We start from the raw sequence: 19,759 nt of genomic DNA on the forward strand, positions 1-19,759 counted from the left end.
CAAAAATAAACTGGATCTGCAATGTAGTTGCAACCTCTAAGGACAGCCTGAATTCTGACTGTAGCACTTGGATGTGGAGGCTGACCAGAAATGGGGTGGTGGTTGGAGCGTAGCAGAATATGATAAATGCTTTGGTTTATGTCAGAGTCAGGAAGACAGCAAAGTTGTCAAGGGGTGTTAGGGCTAAATTAGAAAAAAAGTCTCAATGGTCATAATTTTTTGAATAAGTCCGAGCCATGGTTTAACTGTGACAACAAATGAAATGCTGGGACACGAAACCACTTAATGGTTGAAGCCAAGGTCCAAATGAACATTAAAAGTGGCAAATGTGTGGGGAAGATACTAGGGTTAAGGGTAATTCATATAGGAAGAAAGTAGGTTAAAAGAAAATGAAAATAACCAAGAAGTTGCAGTAGCTGTTGCACTTTATTCTACACTGTTATTGTTTGATCTTGGACTACCTCAATGCAATGTGTCACGATTTGATCTGTATAAACAGTGTGTAAAATAAGCTTTACACTGTACCTCGGTACACATGGCAATAATAAACCAATTCAATTCAAAACAAAAAACAGAAAATTCAAGGAAATGTCAGGTCAGGCATCATCTGTTGAGTGAGAAACAGTCAACGTTTCAGGTTAGAGATCCTTCAATGAAGAATTGCAATAAGGTTAGTACAATGTGAAGTTATTGATAAACACCTCTCTTCTGAATAATCCCTTGAGAAACTCCTCCAGTAATTTATAGAGTCAGAGTTGTACAGCACAGAAACAGGCCCTTTGGCCTATCAAATCCAATCTGACCTTTCTGCCTATGTACACTAAGCAGATATGCCCACATTTGGTCAATAATCTTCTGTGCATGTCTAAATGTCTCTTAAATGTCGTGATTGTATCAGTTTCCAACATTTCTTCTGGTGGCATAGTCCAGATACCAACCAGTCTGTGTAAAATCTAGTCCTCAGATTCCTTTAAAACTCTTCCCCTTCACCTTAAACCAATGGCCATACCAAGGGGAAACGACTCTGACTATTCACCTCGTCTATATTTTCCAAAATCTCACATGCCTCTCTCAGGTTATCTCTCAGCCTCTTTCACTCCAGGGAAAACAACCCCAATCTATCCAATCTCTCCTCATGGATAAAGCACTCCAATCCAGGCAACACCTTGGTGAATCTTCCCTGCATTCTCATTGGTGCAAATGCATCCTTTCTGTGTTGTGACTGCACACAGACTCCAAAGTGTGGGTTTGTGACTTTGTAATGTTACCTCCTGGTTTTGGCAGCCAGTGCCCTGACCTACGAAGGTAAGCACATGACCAACCACTATTCAATTGAACAGAGTTGGGGTGACTGACCAATTTTATCAGAGTCCTTGATGGTCATACTTAGTGCAACGTTTACCCCATGTTACAGCAAGTCCCTCTCAGCTATTTAGGAATGTAGCTGTCCACATCTGGACAAAAATTGTGATGAGATCTGGAGCTGTGTTGCAGGCTCACCAGATTAGCACCTCATTTTCAGGTGTTGCTCCTGGCATGATCCTCTGCACTTCTCATTGAATCATGGTTTATTCCCTGCTTTGACTAATAGCTATACAGCAAGAGATGTGCCATGCTGTGATGTTACAGAATGTGGTAAGTTACATTTTTGTTGCCACTTAGGGCCATTTTTGAGTAATGCTAAACGACATAATGGAGGACGTCCTTAGAGTGAAGTCAAGACTTTCTCTTCACATGATCTACACAGGGATCAATTTGGCCATTTCTTTCATGGACAGATGCATCTTCCATAGGTAAAACTGGTGAAAGATAAATGGGTTAATCTGAATGTCATTTCATTTACTTCCTGCCACAGAACAACCGAGCAGCTGTGCTCTTCTAAACTCAGATAAGTATACCAGGAGCAGTACCACCACTACTTTTAGTATTGGACATTCAAGTTTACAAATCAGAGTACAATTCATATTTTTACTGCTTTCAACAGCTAAGTGAGTACGTGAAATGATAATAAGAAGATGTTCTCTTGACCATTTTTGACTTGATGTCATAAGACTTCAAGAGGTTTGGAGAACATGCTGAAGACCACCAGGCTATACCTTCCCACGTGTATTCTACCGTACTGCTGGTGATTCTGCTATGTCAGTGGGACAGAATACATGCAAGAATTATTAAGGAAAGTTTGACACGATTTGTGAGGACAACTATGTCAGACTGTTGCTTGATTATTCCATGCACAGGCTCACTCAACTTAAACATTGTACCTAGGTTTCAAATGGTTACATCTTGTAGCAGCTAGCTCCATATCACAACATTTTTGCATTATGACATAAAATTACATTCGTCTTTGGGAGTCCATATTATTTTATTGGCTAATAATGGCAACTTATTTAACTTCTAAGCAATAAAAACAATTACACAATTTTCAGGACATGTTTACAAAAAGAAATTCAAAATACTTATTCATCTATGAGGCACTTGGAAGATTTAAGCTACTCTTTCGAAGACTGGCAAAAGTAATCAACTGTTCTTGGAATGATAATACGATACACTTACATAGCAAATTGCAGCTAATTCTTGCCTGGTATTGGCTTCATCAAGTAATCCAACTGCTTTTGCAGGATTTATTCCATTATCATAGATTGTAAACTTCGTTCCCATTAAATTTGACCTAATTGAAAAGAAAACCAACACAATAATAGGCATACACGAGGAATTCTGCAGATGCTGGAAATTCAAGCAACACACATCAAAGTTGCTGGTGAACGCAGCAGGTCAGGCAGCATCTCTAGGAAGAGGTACAGTCGACGTTTCGGGCTGAGACCCTTCGTCAAGACTAACTGAAGGAAGAGCTAGTAAGAGATTTGAAAGTGGGAGGGGGAGATCCAAAATGATAGGAGAAGACAGGAGGGGGAGGGATGGAGCCAAGAGCTGGACAGGTGATTGGCAAAAGGGATATGAGAGGATCATGGGACAGGAGGCCCAGGGAGAAGGAAAAGGGGGCAGGGGGGGAAAAACCCAGAGGATGGGCAAGGGGTATAGTCAGAGGGATAGAGGGAGAAAAAGGAGAGTGAGAGAAAGAATGTGTGTATACAAATAACAGATGGGGTACGAGGGGGAGGTGGGGCATTAGCGGAAGTTAGAGAAGTCAATGTTCATGCCATCAGGTTGGAGGCTACCCAGACGGAATATAAGATGTTGTTCCTCCAACCTGAGTGTGGTTTCATCTTTACAGTAGAAGAGGCCGTGGACAGACATGTCAGAATGGGAATGGGATGTGGAATTAAAATGTGTGGCCACTGGGAGATCCTGCCTTCTCTGGCAGACGGAGCGTAGGTGTTCAGCAAAATGATCTCCCAGTCTGCGTCGGGTCTCGCCAATATATAGAAGGCCACATCGGGAGCACCGGACGCAGTATATCATCCCAGCCGACTCACGGGTGAAGTATCGCCTCACCTGGAAGGACTATCTGGCGGCCCTGAATGTTGGTAAGGGAGGAAGTGTAAGGGCATGTATAGCACTTGTTCCACTTACAAGGATAAGTGCCAGGAGGGAGATCAGACCATCAACTCTGCTCTCAAACGCATCTCCCCCATTTCACGCACATCTGCTCTCACTCCATCCTCCTGCCACCCCACTAGGAATAGGGTTCCCCTGGTCTTCACCTACCACCCCACCAGCCTCCAGGTCCAACATATTATTCTCCATAACTTTCGCCACCTCCAACTGGATCCCACCACTAAGCACATCTTTCCTTCCCGCCCGCCCCCCCCGCTTTCTGCAGGGATCGCTCCCTACACGACTCCCTTGTCCATTCGTCTCCCCCATCCCTCCCCAGTGATCTCCCTCCTGGCACTTATCCTTGTAAGCGGAACAAGTGCTACACATGCCCTTACACTTCCTCCCTTACCACCATTCAGGGCCCCAGACAGTCCTTCCAGGTGAGGCAACACTTCACCTGTGAGTCAGCTGGGGTGATATAGTCCGGTCCTCCCGATGTGGCCTATATATTGGCAAGACCCGACGCAGACTGGGAGATCGTTTTGCTGAACACCTACGCTCTGTCCGCCAGAGAAAGCAGGATCTCCCAGTGGCCACACATTTTAATTCCACATCCCATTCCCATTCTGACATGTCTATCCACGGCCTCCTCTACTGTAAAGATGAAGCCACACTTAGGTTGGAGGAACGACATCTTATATTCCGTCTGGGTAGCCTCCAACCTGATGGCATGAACATTGACTTCTCTAACTTCCGCTAATGCCCCACCTCCCCCTCGTACCCCATCCGTTATTTATATACACACATTCTTTCTCTCACTCTCCTTTTTCTCCCTCTATCCCTCTGACCATACCCCTTGCCCATCCTTCTGGGTTTTCCCCCCCGCCCCTTTTTCCTTCTCCCTGGGCCTCCTGTCCCATGATCCTCTCATATCCCCTTTGCCAATCACCTGTCCAGCTCTTGGCTCCATCCCTCCCCCTCCTGCTTTCTCCTATCATTTTGGATCTCCCCCTCCCACTTTCAAATCTCTTACTAGCTCTTCCTTCAGTTAGTCCTGACAAAGAGCGCCAGCCTGAAATGTCGACTGTACCTCTTCCTAGAGATGCTGCCTGACCTGCTGCGTTCACCAGCAACTTTGATGTGTGTTGTTACAATAATAGGCATCATTTACAGCGTATATTCTTAGATTCCCAAATCACACTAGGGTATTCCCATTTATTCAGCAAATCCCAAAGAAAACAATTTAAGAGTGCAAACTCTATCGATTAATAGTGTATTGTACTTTTTGGAGTCACGGCTCGTCCTCAGGAGATGATGATTAGTTTTACCCACTGCACTGGTTTTTAGCAACATTATATACAGAGAAAAAAAACGTTTACACTTGACTCCAATCAGTAAGAACCACTTCCAGATCACGTCAAGAAGAATTATAATACTATAGCATAGGAGACATAGGAGCCCAATCTAATATTTATTGCAAGAACAATCAATTAGACCCAATTTCCCAGAATGTTTCCCCATAGTTTTTTTAATAAATTTTAAGAAAATATTAAATGCCTTTTATTGACATTGCTTCAACAACTCTTTTGGACAGTGAATTCCAGATCACAACTTCTAGCCACGTCTTTTTAATGTTTTGTCACCTTTAATTCATTTGTTAATCATCTTAAAGCTAAGTCCTCTGATTCTCCATCCTAAAGTCAATGAAAATAGTTCATACAATTCACTTGTCTGAATTTTAAACACTTCCAGCAAATCACATTGCAACCTTATCTACTCTGAGGAAACAACCTCAGCTTTTCCAGTCTCTTGATTTCACTGAAGTCTAATGCTGCAATCATTCCATTATATCAGTTTTGTACACAACCTAAAGCAGTTGTATCCTTCCAGTGGTATCCAGAATAGAACACAATAATGCTTTAGTGGAACCAGTTTTTTTGTAGGTGGCCAACCAAACTTCCTTATTTGTGCACTCTTTGATCTATTTATTAAGTCTATGATCTGGCATACTTTTTTCGTGTTGCATTTTTAACCTGTCCTTCCACCTTCAAAGATTTGCTCATATGCACCTAATTCACCTCATGAAAAACTGTCCAGTCATCACTTATGGCATTGTGACTGAGCTTCAGTTCCAATTCCTAACCACTGCATTGATGCTTTTCTGATTAAAAATTTTATTCTAAATTTCTGTTTCCATAACAAGACTAAGCTTTACAATTATTCTTTCCCAAAAGCTTTCCCCACCAGAAAATTGTTCACTTGAGAACTTTATTCCACAGAACCCAACTGAACTACATCAATTAAACTCAAACTATTCAAAACTAATAAGTAACTATTTGGTATTTCATCAATTAATGACATAAATTAATTGTTGATGATACATTAATTTTTAATGCAAAGTTAAATCTCTATACAAAAATCTATATACTTTTATTTTTATATATATTTATACTGGATTTTGTAAACTATAGTACATATCACCCACTTATTGAAATTCACTAACCTTAATTTCCCTATGTAGCTCTCAGCTTCTCGAGATAAGTCTGTTGCGTCAACCGATATTAAATAATTCGAAGTTTTGCTTTTTTTCCTTTTTCTTCCAGCTAATAAAAACAACTGAAAAACAGCATATTTAAGAATTGTTCTTTTCATAATTAGTACCTTCAATTTACCTTTCTTTAGTCATACAGCAGTCAACAAAAATTATTTTTCAAGATTATTGAGTTATTTAATATGTTCATTAGGTGATGAATTAGTGCTACAGTTTGCAACCTTTCATACTAACGGCTTTCAGTCTGAAATATTTCCAGTAGGATATACAAAGTTCCCACAGGAACCATAAGTTGGAAAATCATCCCTTCACACCCTGGGCACCTCTAAAAATTCTCACGTCAGAGGCAGAATAAAACTTTCTCCGCACTGCCGGAAGAACATGACAAAAGGAAGTACTCGTACCAACTCACAAAAACTGATCTGAAAAAAAAAACTCGTCTGCAAATTCAGCACATTAGATTTTGCTTATTCTTATTGCTGCGTTATCAGATTCTCAGTTCAAGGCAACTATTATGCCGGCAATGTAAAATCCAATTCAAAACATGTCACTATCTGAGCCTTATAGATATTATTTTGTTGTCATATTCTCTATTATACAACTCCAACTTGCATTTTAAAGAAAAAAAAACAATCAAAATCTTGCTCCATTTACAAGGATGTTGCTGGGATTGGGGTACCCGAGTTACAAGACCGAATAGGTTAGAACTTATTCCTTGGAATGTAGGAGAGTAAGGGGGGATTTGATAGAGGTACAGGTGTCCCCCGCTTTTCGAACATTCGCTTTACGAAACCTCACTGTTATGAAAGACCTACATTAGTACCCTGTTTTTGCTTTCAGAAGGTGTTTTCACTGTTACGAAAAAAAAGCAGCACGCAGAGAAAATCAGCGCACGAAAAAATCAGCACGTGATAAAAGGCAGCAGCCGCTCTCCCCCGGATTCAGAACTGCATTCTCGCCGGCATTGCTTAAACACGTGCCTGTGAGCAGCCGTTTGCAAGATAAGTTCTAAGGTATTGGAAAAGCCTAAAAGAGCTTGTAAGGGTGTTACACTTAGCGTAAGACTAGACATAATTAAGCGTTTCGATTGTGGCGAACAAAGGAAGGACTAAGTAAGTTTGGCTTGTGGAAGCTGACGAACATGATGTTGAAGAGGTTTTGGCATCCCATGACCAAGAACTGATAGATGAAGAGCTGATGCAATTGGAAGAGGAAAGGTTAACAATTGAAACTGAATACAGTAGCGAACGGACCGAAAGTGAAGTCGTCCAGGAACTGAACGTGAAGCAACTGCGTGAGATTTTCACTGCAATGATAAAGTACGACTTTAATTTTGAAAGGGTACGTAGGTTTAGGGGATATTTGCAGGATGTTTTGAGTCCTTACAAAGAACTGTGTGATAGAAAAATGCACGAGGCTCAGCAGTCAAGCAAGCCTTCCGCATCAGCCACAGCAGACGACGAACCTCCACCTTTGACATCGAGGCAGGCAGTCATAGGAGAAGATGAGCCGCCTGCTCTAATGGAAACAGACGACGAGATGACACCCCAGTGTCCCACCACCCCGCGATTCGCGGAGAATGCAGCGGTAGCCGGGAGGCACACAACACATCTTTAAGAAAAAAGCCAAAATAAACATGCTAATTAATTAGGTGCCGCCCGACACGTAATTAATTAGCATGTTTATTTTGGCTTTTTTCTTAAAGATATGCTGGATGCCTCCCGGCTACCAATGGACCCCTGCATGCTTCGCGGTTCCGTATCTGCTGGCAGCCTGGAGGGTGGGGCCACTGCACCACCCCAACCTGCGACGATTCAGTCTAACACACCATCATCAGTGTGCTTGGCGCTGAACCAATTCTAGTAAGTGATACTACACTGTACATACATTATTTCTACTTTATATAGGCTGTGTTATTTGGTAAGATTTGGCAGCTTCATAGCTTAAAGGTTACTGGAGAGTGCTTGCGCCGTGTTTCTGCCAACAGCGCTTGCGTGAGATTTTCGCTACGGAGAACAGTGCAGTAATGATCGTGGAAAAGTATTTCTACTTTATATAGGCTCTGTATTTATCATACCATTCCTGCTTTTAGTATATGTTACTGTTATTTTAGGTTTTATGTGCTATTTGGCATGATTTGTTAGGTTATTTTTGGGTCTGCGAACGCTCACAAATTTTTCCCATATAAATAAATGGTAACTGCTTCTTCGCTTTATGACATTTTGGCTTACGAACCATTTCATAGGAACACTCTACCTTCGGCTGGCGGGGGAAACCTGTATACAAAATTATGAGGGGTATAGATAGGGTAAATGTAAGCAGGCTTTTTCCACTGAAGTTGGGTGGGACTACACCTGGAGTTCATGGATTAAGGGTGAAAAGTTAAAAGTTCAAGGGCAATATGAGGGAAACATCTTCATTTAGAGAGTCATGAGAGTGTGGAATGCGCTGTCAGCGCAACTGGTACATGCGAGCTCAAGTTCAATATTTAAGAGAAGTTTGGATAGGTACATGATAGCAGGAGTATGGAGTGTTATGGTGCTTGTGTAGGTCAATGAAAGTAGGCAGCTTAAACGGTTCAGCACAGACTAGATTTTGCCAAAGGGCCTGTTTCTGTGCTGTACTTTTCTACGACTCCATGACTATGGTCACACCAGCTAACTTTGCTCTGTGTCAAAATTCCAATTTTGTGCTAATTTACATTGCACAGTTCTAGTGTGTGTGTGGACAGTTTACACTGCAAACTTATAATTTTTTTACAGGATATAAATCAGCCAGTTACAGAGTGACTACTAAAGCTTGAGTGCTATTATCATTGTTAGAACTGCTGAATTTAAATTTTGCTTTGCTTCGATTTAAGTGTAGAATAATAAGCAAAAGTTGTCTCACCTTCTTGCCATCATCCCGCTCAAGATGCATGAAGTATGTTGGATAGAGACCACGGTCCATTCCTTTCTTGTCCCGTGTGATCCTGCATTGGATCGTTATTCCCCGAGGAGCAGGTCTCAGCACAAATTCCTCCAAGTTGTCTGCATCCAAGTTTAAGCCAGGTCCTGGAGAATGAAGTGAAGCAGTTGCTGGTTCCTGCTAATTATAAGGGAAGAGCTCAATATTATCAGTGTTTTAAATCCCAGCAGTTCATCCAAGGCTGTCCAGAATTTTAAGCCAAAAGAACACCTGGAGGACAGAAATTCTTTCATTCTGCCTTAGTTGTACAGACTGCCTTGATGAAGATTTCCTCACATCAGCAAAACACCTTTTTTTTTTAAGCAAATTCAAGATTCGGTACTAATTTCTTCTATGGAAATTTCATTTCCCACCCCACCCCCCTCCAGATTTCCTTCCACAAAGGTTCTAACTTGCTAGGCCTTCTGACAACTTGACTAAGTGAACGCCCAATTAATACTAACACATCACAAGAGTCCTTCGCTACTACCTACTCAACCCATACACATGTATTTTCCAGCAGAAAAGGCCAGGCCTTTACTCAAAGATATTAATAAAGAAATGACTTGTGACATAACTTTTCACATAAAATAAATCCATATGAAATTTAGATCACCCTTATATCCTTCAGCTTAAGTTTGCCCAAATTTATCTCTTGTGAGACACCAAATGGTCAGCAATAGTACATATACAACTCATCTCACCAGTTAAATTTGATTACTGTGGTCCAGGGCATGAAAACATAGTGACCCAAATTTTGCTGGAGGAACCTGCTACACAACAATCAATAAAAGTAGTCACCCAATACCGAACTTCTATTAAAATTAATAAAAAATAAGTAAAATAAAATGTATATTAAAATGGTTAAAACATTAAGTCAAAAATAAAGTAGCTAACCTTCTCATCTTTTGTGCACCTTCCCAAGCTTCATCAACATCAAAGTCACAAATTCTGCAATAGGTCAACCTGGTCCAGGATTCCAGAGTCAATTCCCCCAGGGTAAATTTGAGTCCTCTAAGCAAGAATCAGCTTTTCCATTGGTCTCCATGCAGGAGGCAGTAGTGCAACAAACTGAAGAATCCATCATCTTACTGATAACACAAACCTGACTATCTGGGTAGGCCCATTATCTCTGTCTGCCCCTACTCCACTGAACTCGTGTCCACATACCTCAACTTCCATTCTTTCCTCCTTGATTCAGTCCTTTTCCACCTACATCCTCAAAACTTCACATTCTCTTGATTTCCTCAAAAACTTTCAATTCCCTGGCTCTAACTGCCTCATTTTCACCATGGATGTCCAGTCCCGATAAGCTTCTGTCCCCCATCAGGAAGGCCTTACAGCTCTCCACTTTTTTCCCGACAAAAGATGCAACCAGTTCCCCTCCACCACCACCCTCCTCCAGAACTTGGACCTCACCCTCAACAATTTCTTCAAACTCAAGGGGTAGCTATAGACACCAGCATGGGCCCTAACTATGCCTGCCTTTTCGTTGGCTATGTAGAAAAGTCCATGTTCCAAGCTTTCCTTGGTAATGTTCCCCAACTGCTCATGTGCTACATTGACAACTGTCTTGGTGCTGCTTCATGCACCCATGCTGAGCTTATCAATTTCATCAATTTTGTCTTCAACTTCCACCCTGCCCTTAAATTCACTTGGTCCATTTCTGACACCTGTCTCCCCTTTCTCGATATACTTGTCTCCATCTGTTGAGACAAACTGCCTATCAACTTCTCTTATAAGTCTACCAATTCTCATGGCTATCTTGACTATACTTCTTTCCCACCCTGAATCTGTAAAAATGCTATTCCCTTTTCTCAGTTCCTTCGTCTCTACCGCATGTATTCCCAGGATGAGGCTTTCCTTTCCAGGACATCAGATATCCTCCTTCTCCAAAGAACAGAATTTCCCTTCCTCTGCCTTTGATGCTCCCCTCATCCACATCTCCTCCATTGCCCATATATCCACACTCACCCCATCTTCCCACCACCATAACAAAGACAGATTTGCTCATCTTACAAATTACCACACAAACCTCTGCATCCAATGCATCATTCTTCGCAACTTCCGCCATCTTCAACGTAATCTACCATGGAATGCATCTTTACCTCTACCATCCCCCACCCCACCACCACTCTCTGCTTTCTGCAGGGATCGCTCCCTCCATGATTCCCTTGTCCATTCATCCCACCCTACTAATGTTCCTCCTGGCACATATCCCTAGGCAACAGAAATACTACACCTGCCTATTCACCTCCTTCCTTACCTCCATTCAGAGCACCAATTAGACCTTCCAGGTGAGACAACACATTACCTGCAATCCTGTTGGGGGTCATCATTTGAATCTGGTGCTCCTGATGCGGCATCCTCCACATCGGTGAGATCCGATGTAAATTGGGAGACTGCTTTGACAAACAACTTTGCTCCATCTGCCAGAAGCGGAATTTTACCGGTGGCCAAATATTTTAATTCCTATCCTCATTCCCATTCCAACATGTCAGTCCACAGCCTCCACTTCTGCCACGATGGGGCTACTCTCAGGGTGGAGGAGTAACACCTTATATTCTGTCTAGGTAGCCTTCAACCTGATAGCATGAACATTGATTTCTCTTTTCAGCATTTTTTTTTCTTCCCCCTTCCCTCTTTTTCTATTCACCTCTCTGGCCTCTTACTTCTTCTCCTCACCTGCCTCTCATCTCCCCTGGTGCCCCTCCTTCTTCCCTTTCTCCTATGGTGGTCCACTCTCTTCTCCTATCAATTTCCTTCTTCTCCAGGTCTTCACCTTTCCCACCAACCTGGCTTCACCTGTCACTTTCCAGCTAATCCTCCTTCCCCTCCCCCACCTTATTATTCTGGTGTCTTCCACCTTTCTTTCCAGTCCTGAAGAAGGGCCTTTCAAAACATCCACTGTTTATTCATTTCCATAGATGCTGCCTGACCTGCTGACTTCCTCCAGCATTTTGGGTGTGTTGCGCTACTGATAGTAACTTTGGAACCACTGCATTTTCTACATGCACCCAAGTCCCAGATTTTTGCAATTTACATCAAAATCCAGGACAATAAGCCATAAACCATAGGAGCAGAATTAGCTATTCATCCCACCAGGTCTGCTCCAGCATTTCATCGTGGCTGCTTTATTATTCTCTCCCAATCCAATTTCCTTCCCTCTCCCCATAACCTTTGACACCCTTACTAATCAAGAACCTACCAACCTCTGCCTTAAACATACCTAGTGACTTGGGACTCCACAACTTTCTGTTCAGGCTTGAGCTTCAAATGCTTCTAATACATTAACCATTTCATTCCCAGGATAATTATTGCAAACCTCCTCTGAATTCTCTCCAATGCCAACACATCTTTACTTAGATGTGGAGCCCAAAACTGCTCACAACACTCCAAAAGTGGTCTGATCAACAGCTTATAAAGCCTCAGCATTACATCCATGTATTCATACTCTAATCCACTCAAAATGATTACTAACATTGCATTTGCCTTCCTTACTACTGACTCAAACTGCAAGTTGATTTTAAGGAATCCTGCATGCACTAGGACTCCCAAGTCCCCTTGCACTTCTGATTTATGAATTCTCTCCCCGTTTGGAAAATATTCTACTCCTTTACTCCATGACCATACATTTCCCAATGTTGTAATCCTTCTGCCACTATTTTTCCCATTCTCCCAACCTGTCCAAGTGCTTCTACAGTCTCCATGCTTCGTCAACGCCATCTATCCCTCCACCTATCTTTGTATCATTCGCAAACTTGGCCACAAAACCATCAATTCCACCATCCAAATCATTGACATATATCATGAAAAATAGCAGTACCAACACAAACCCCTGTGAAACTCCACTAGTCACTAGCAGCCAATTAGAAAAGAACCCCTTTATTCCAACTGTTTGCCTCCTGTCTGACAGCCAAGCTTCTATCTAAGCTAGTATCTTTCCTGCAATATCATGGGCTCTTAACTTGTTTAGCAGCATCTTGTGTGGTGCCTTGTTAGATTTTCTTAAAGTCCAAGTAAACAATATCCACTGACTCTGCTTTGTTTATCCTGCTTGCTACTTCCTCAAAGAATTCGAACAGATTTACACAGGATCTCCCTTAAGGGCACCATGCTGACTTCAGCCTATTTTATCATAAGACCATAAGACATAAAACCATAAGACAAAGGAGCAGAAGTAGGCCATTCGGCCCATCGAGTCTGCTCCTCCATTTAATCATGAGCTGATCCATTTTCTCCTATTTAGTCCCACTCCCCTGCCTTCTCACCGTAACCTTTGATGCCCTGGCTACTCAGATACCTATCAATCTCTGCCTTAAATACACCCAATGACTTGGCCTCCACTGCTGCCCGTGGCAACAAATTCCATAGATTCACCACCCTCTGACTAAAAAAATTTCTTTGCATTTCTGTTCTGAAAGGGCGCCCTTCAATCCTTAAGTCATGCCCTCTCGTACTAGACTCCCCCATCATGGGAAACAACTTTGCCACATCCACTCTGTCCATGCCTTTTAACATTCGAAATGTTTCTATGAGGTCTCCCCTCATTCTTCTAAACTCCAAGGAATACAGTCCAAGAGCGGACAAACGTTCCTCATATGTTAACCCTCTCATTCCCGGAATCATTCTAGTGAATCTTCTCTGTACCCTCTCCAACGTCAGCACATCCTTTCTTAAATAAGGAGACCAAAACTGCCCACAGTACTCCAAGTGAGGTCTCACCAGCGCCTTATAGAGCCTCAACATCACATCCCTGCTCCTATACTCTATTCCTCTAGAAATGAATGCCAACATTGCATTCACCTTCTTCACTACTGACTCAACCTGGAGGTTAACTTTAAGGGTATCCTGTACGAGGACTCCCAAGTCCCATTGCATCTCAGAACTTTGAATTCTTTTCCCATTTAAATAATAGTCTGCCCGTTTATTTTTTCTGCCAAAGCGCATAACCATACACTTTCCAACATTGTACTTCATTTGCCACTTCTCTGCCCGTTCTTCCAATCTATCCAAGTCTCTCTGCAGACTCTCCGTTTCCTCAGCACTACCGGCCCCTCCAACTATCTTCATATCGTCAGCAAACTTAGCCACAAAGCCATCTATTCCATAATCCAAATCGTTGATGTACAATATAAAAAGAAGCGGCCCCAACACTGATCCCTGAGGAACACCACTGGTAACTGGCAGCCAACCAGAATAGGATCCCTTTATTCCCACTCTCTGTTTCCTGCCAATCAGCCAACTCTCTATCCACGTATGTAACTTCCCCGTAATTCCGTGGGCTCCTATCTTGTTAAGTAGCCTCATGTGTGGCACCTTGTCAAAGGCCTTCTGAAAATCCAAATATACAACATCCACTGCATCTCCCTTGTCTAGCCTACTGGTAATTTCCTCAAAAAATTGTAATAGGTTTGTCAGGCAGGATTTTCCTTTAAGGAATCCATGCTGAGTTCTGCCTATCTTGTCATATGCCTCCAGGTACTCTGTAACCTCATCCTTGACAATCAACTCCAACAACTTCCCAACCACGGATGTCAAGCTAACAGGTCTATAATTTCCTTTTTGCTTCCTTGCCCCCTTCTTAAATAGCGGAGTGACATTTGCAATCTTCCAGTCCTCCGGAACCATGCCAGAATCTATCGACTTTTGAAAGATCATCGCTAATGCCTCCACAATCTCCACAGCTACCTCCTTCAGAACACGAGAGTGCATTCCATCTGGTCCACGAGATTTATCTACTTTTAGCCTATTCAGCTTTCTGAGTACTTTCTCTGTCGTAATTGTGACTGCGCACACTTCTCTTCCCTGCCACCCTTGAGTGTCCATTACTCTGAAACCTCATTCTTAATAGCAGACTCTGATATATCTTACCAACCACTGAACTCAGACTATTACCTATAATTTCCTGTTTCCCTCCCTTCTTAAAGAGTGAAGTGACATTTGCAGTTTTCCACTCCCCTGGGACCATTCCTGACTCATGATTCTTCAAGGATCACTGTTAATGTCTCCACAACCTTTTCAGCCAACTCATTCAAAATCCTGGGGTGTAGTCCATCCAGTTCAGTTGACATCCACCTTCAGACCATTCAGCTTCCCAAGTAGGAAAGTGATTTAAAGGAATTAAACTATTGTGCTTAAATGTTATTTTTGGTCATGTTTACATTTAACATAATGAATTATAAATTTGTAATTATCTGAAACTTAACCTACCTTCCTAGGAATTTTTTTTTGTTTTTTTTTGTATTTGCATAGTTTGTCTTCTTTTACACATTGGCTGTTTGTTCATCTTTGTGTGTAGATTTTCTCTGATTCTATTATGTTTCTTTTTATCTACTGTGAATGCCCACAAGAAAATGAATCTCAGGATAGGATATGGCGACATATATGTACTTTGATAATAAATTGACTTTAAAACTTTGAACTTTGATTTCTTCATTACTGATCTCAATGGAATTGTTGAATCTGCACTGTTCACTGTTCCAAGGAAGATTCAAAAGTTGGAATGCAGTCAGAATGAAAATGACAGGGCCATCACAAAAAACAGGATATGTTACCCTTAAATATGGCCTTCTGGAATGTTTTGGATTGTCATGTTGGCAGCCACCACAAAGGGTTGTTCATGACTGTTATCAGCAGAATTATTCTCTCACCTTGACTGATTGTTTGTTGGTAGCAGATGAGGGCCTGACATTTTCATCACTCTGAGAGCCTGAAGTATTATCATTCTCCTCTTGATCATCTTCTTCAAAGTTCATACTTCCAGAGATTCCTGTATTTACAAAATTATTGAAGCAACATTTAAATATTTTGATATTTTAAATAAAGGCTTCATATACTGAAATAAATACAGATGACATGGATTTTGTCTAAAAGCAATTAGATTGGCCAAGTTGGCCAATATTGTTACTTTCTGAACTGCCCTATCGCATTGCACTGAGAAGTGGCAGACGGAGTTCAACACGGAAAAGTGTGAAGTGATATACTTCGGAAGGTCAAACCTTCTACGCTGTCGACAACAATACCAGCCTTCATGTCATCTATGTGTTGCTCAAGATTTCCAGCATCTGCAGAATCTCGTGTTACAGTAAAGAGATTAATTTTACTGCTCTTAGTCTAGGGCAGGCCCCATTAAAAATGTATCGGGATTCAGAAATTCATGGAGGAGCAAATAAGTGAGGCAATTTAAACGTAGCATTACATGTGTGGTACAACCACTTGCGGTTTGAGGAAGTGCTATATCTTATTCAATAGAAGCTTTACACAACCTAGAAAACACAAATCAGGAGGAATGCAAATAAACCAACATCAATGTAAACCAATATTTATAATATGATTGCTTTACATTGAAACAATTCTCTAGACTCACTTTAAATTTTCTTCACAAATGGCACACACTGACTGCATGCATACCATAGTTGGATTATCTTCACACACTGCAGTGGTTTATCACCAGCTTCTCAAAGGCAGGTAGTAATAGACTATAAATCACACCCTTGCAAATAATAGATATTACAAGAATGGATTAAGACACAAGTCCCGTAAATGTGTATAAAGATTCCAGAATATCGTGAAATGGATAATTTATTTTATTATTAAAACAAAGCTTCAATTTGACAACAATGTTTAAATTCATAATGACATCAATTCATTTGTTGAGGGGGTGCAAGGGATTTGGGGAACAAGGACGCAGTAAACCATGTAAAAGACATTTTAATTAGGTGGTCAGATAAATAACATAATTCAATGCAGGAACATGTTCGGATTCTGATTATATTTTTAAGTAAGGGAACAGGAAACGGAATTATATTACATGGGTAGAAGGAACAGAAGAACGTTTACCTTTAGAGAAAGCTAAAAATGTAGATTATGCTAAAGGAAAAAACAAACATGAATGGTAATGTTTAATGTTTTGGAATGCAAATGAAGGTTAATATTGAATTTGTATTCAAGACAGCAACCGGAAAATTATACAGTTGTGGGAACCACATCCACTGGCCCAATACAACAAGATGATCCCAACAGAATTTTATTGGCTAAGAGGTTTATGCTTAAGAAAAATTTAAATAGATCTTTTTATACAGCATTTGGAATAGTCAAAAGATAATTTATTTAAAATATCAGAATACTGAGGACTTAAAGTAGATAAACGGTGACTGAAAAACAAAATGAAACCAAAAGACGCCAATGAAACCAAAAGTTACAAATAGAATTAAGGGTCACGGGAAAACACTCTGAATAGCAGAGTGTACAAACCATTAAAATCAACGTTCAATTCTTGAAAGGAAATTGAAGATTTGATTGAGAAAGAAAAATGGTCAGCTATAAGGGTGCTTACTATATTTTCCATACAAATAAATGAACTCAAGCAATTAAATAAAAAAGGCCTGGAATTTCTGACAGCTAGAGGAATTGAGTGTAACATTTCTAAATTAAATTTACAGTTTCTGCTAAATAAGAATATCAATGCAGGTATTTTAAACGTGCAAAAAAAAAAGGTTCATTAAATTCAGGCCATTAAGGAACTGAATTTCACTCTCAATGGACATGATACGTACTGAGCACCAGCTCAGTTATAAAAGGAACCAACAATTGCTCTTGATTGTCCAGAAAATCAAGTAAAGAAAGGAAAAGTATTCCACTTACTTCTGGGGTGTAAAAGTAACAATTTCATGGACATTAATGGTATTGTAGGTCATGTTCTTACAAATATACTTAACATCAAGCTGCTGGGTTTACTGTTCTGTTGGATCAGAATGGAGTTATGGCAACTGCTATGCTCATGACCACAAAAAATTGTATTGAATTGTGAATGCAGCCTAGTATATCACAGAAAACACCCTACATTTCAGTGACTCTAACTACATTTGCCCCAGCTTGAGAAAGCAGCCAACATGCAAACATCATACAGAAGACACAAAGCTTGAAAACACATGCCACTGGGCTCAAAGACAGCTTCTATCCTGCTGTTATAAGACTCTTGAACAGACCATATACAAGAAAGAATAACTATTGCTCTTTCAGTCTACCTTACTATGGCCCTTATACTTTGTCTACCTACACAGGGTTTTCTCTGTAGTGAAATTGTGCGATTTCTTTCCTATTTGTACTACTTCAATGCACTTATATGTGAAATGATTTTTCTACATGACATGCAAACAAAAGCTTTTCATTGTATCTTAGTACATGTAGCAATAATAAATAATACCAACTAACCTTTGAATTATACAGACTTCACTCCACCTCTCATCCAATTCTTTTATTTCCAAGACCTACACTAAAGGTTTCACTCTAATGCACAACTGCTTGATAAAGGTGGGCATAATTAGCAAGTTGAATTAGAAAGCGGATTTGTAACAGTTACAAAACCATTAAAAGCTAAACATCACTGGAAAGACTGATTTGAGGAATGGACTACTGCCACTGGAAAGGAAGAAATTAAGAGAACATTCAAGAAGGTTGTTCAAGCTAATGAAAGAACAGGTAAAAACAATGTATAGCTTCCAAAAGAAGTTGCACTATGAATACACATGCATATAAATGGGACGTTAGAACTAATGAGCCTGTACTTACTGCCTATCTCTAATTGCCCAGAAGGCATTAGGGTCAATAATGCATTGTGGGATAGGAATCTTAGAATCTCAGCTGACTAAAAAAATCTTCCTGATCTTCAGTGACTAGTTACTGAGGAAAGGAACTTTAGTTTCCTGAGAATTCTATAAAAGCTTTCCTTAGCTAAGCTATATTACTGCAAAATAAAGTTTAGTACTCATTACACTAAGGTCTCAGGCATCAGTTTTACTGCAGTTGCATACATTTTTTTCAATGCAACATTTTCAAATATTCTGTTAAAATATAATTGGTAGGGTCTTGGGTTAAGTTCTCACCCAAAAGATATCACTCCAAAACTTCCTGTGTAGTAAAGTGCATTCAAGTATAGGTATTCAAACTTCTTGAAGTAGACTTGGTAAAAAAGAAAACACAATTACTATCTAATTTATCCTTTAGTTTGGCAAGTTCACAACTTATTATTTTTCTTTACATTAGATTTCACCAAACAAAACTAAATCAAACATGACACAAAGGAAATTTTATTACCTCTTTGTTCCATTATTTCTTGGATTTCTGGTTTAGCTGGCAAGTCCAAGAGTGCTTCGACATCATCACTGACTGACACTGATTCACCAACAGAAAGGATTTGGATTCTGTCACGAACACCTTGTACTTCACTGCTTATTAAGGATCCTGGCCCATCATTACCTTGAGGGATAGAAATATTGTTATTGTAGTAATAGATAAGAACGGTCAACATAGTCAGCAAAGGTTACCCGTTTTGTAATAATTCTACACCTCTACAGGGACTGTTGAAATTTCTTGCATGATATACCATGCAAAACCACCCAACTTACTTACTTACTGTAGCTGCATTCTGAATTAAAGGCAACAAATACATGAGAAATGCTTAGATACTACTTCGTTACTGAAGTATGAAAATAAGAAAAGACAATCAGATTGATCAGGTCTCACTAAGTTAATAAACCTTTATCCAAAAAAAATCCTGTGTCCTTCAGATTGTTGAAGGGCTAAAATATGGGCATGTTAAGTTTGTGCCCACAGCTATTTCAGAAATTTAACTTATTTTGGGGAGGAGAGTGGGAATGAAATAAGGATTCTCCAAATACAGCGTTTGTACAGTCTGAACGTAGCTAATGAGTGTTGTCAACACCCTGGTCAGAATACCCTGAAAAAGTTGGTATCTGACAG

At 40.5% G+C, this 19,759-nt stretch overlaps 1 protein-coding gene across 4 annotated transcripts in view; it reads right to left on the reverse strand.

Moving 5' to 3' along the window:
* Window positions 1–19,759, reverse strand: part of LOC134351604 (tubby-related protein 3-like) — a 100,945-nt gene that overhangs the window by 23,306 nt on the left and 57,880 nt on the right. For 3 of the 4 annotated variants that reach the window (XM_063057979.1, XM_063057978.1, XM_063057976.1), the window contains 5 exons: window positions 19,094–19,255; window positions 15,649–15,767; window positions 8,939–9,136; window positions 6,002–6,114; window positions 2,554–2,668 (listed from right to left, as the gene is read on the reverse strand). In XM_063057979.1, the coding sequence (XP_062914049.1) occupies window positions 2,554–2,668; window positions 6,002–6,114; window positions 8,939–9,136; window positions 15,649–15,767; window positions 19,094–19,255 (707 nt within the window). The remainder of the gene's footprint in view (window positions 1–2,553; window positions 2,669–6,001; window positions 6,115–8,938; window positions 9,137–15,648; window positions 15,768–19,093; window positions 19,256–19,759) is intronic. The other variant, XM_063057977.1, reaches the window with a different exon arrangement.

The sequence above is a fragment of the Mobula hypostoma genome, chromosome 9, assembly GCF_963921235.1.
Source record: "Mobula hypostoma chromosome 9, sMobHyp1.1, whole genome shotgun sequence".
NCBI classification, from domain to species: Eukaryota; Metazoa; Chordata; class Chondrichthyes; order Myliobatiformes; family Myliobatidae; genus Mobula; species Mobula hypostoma.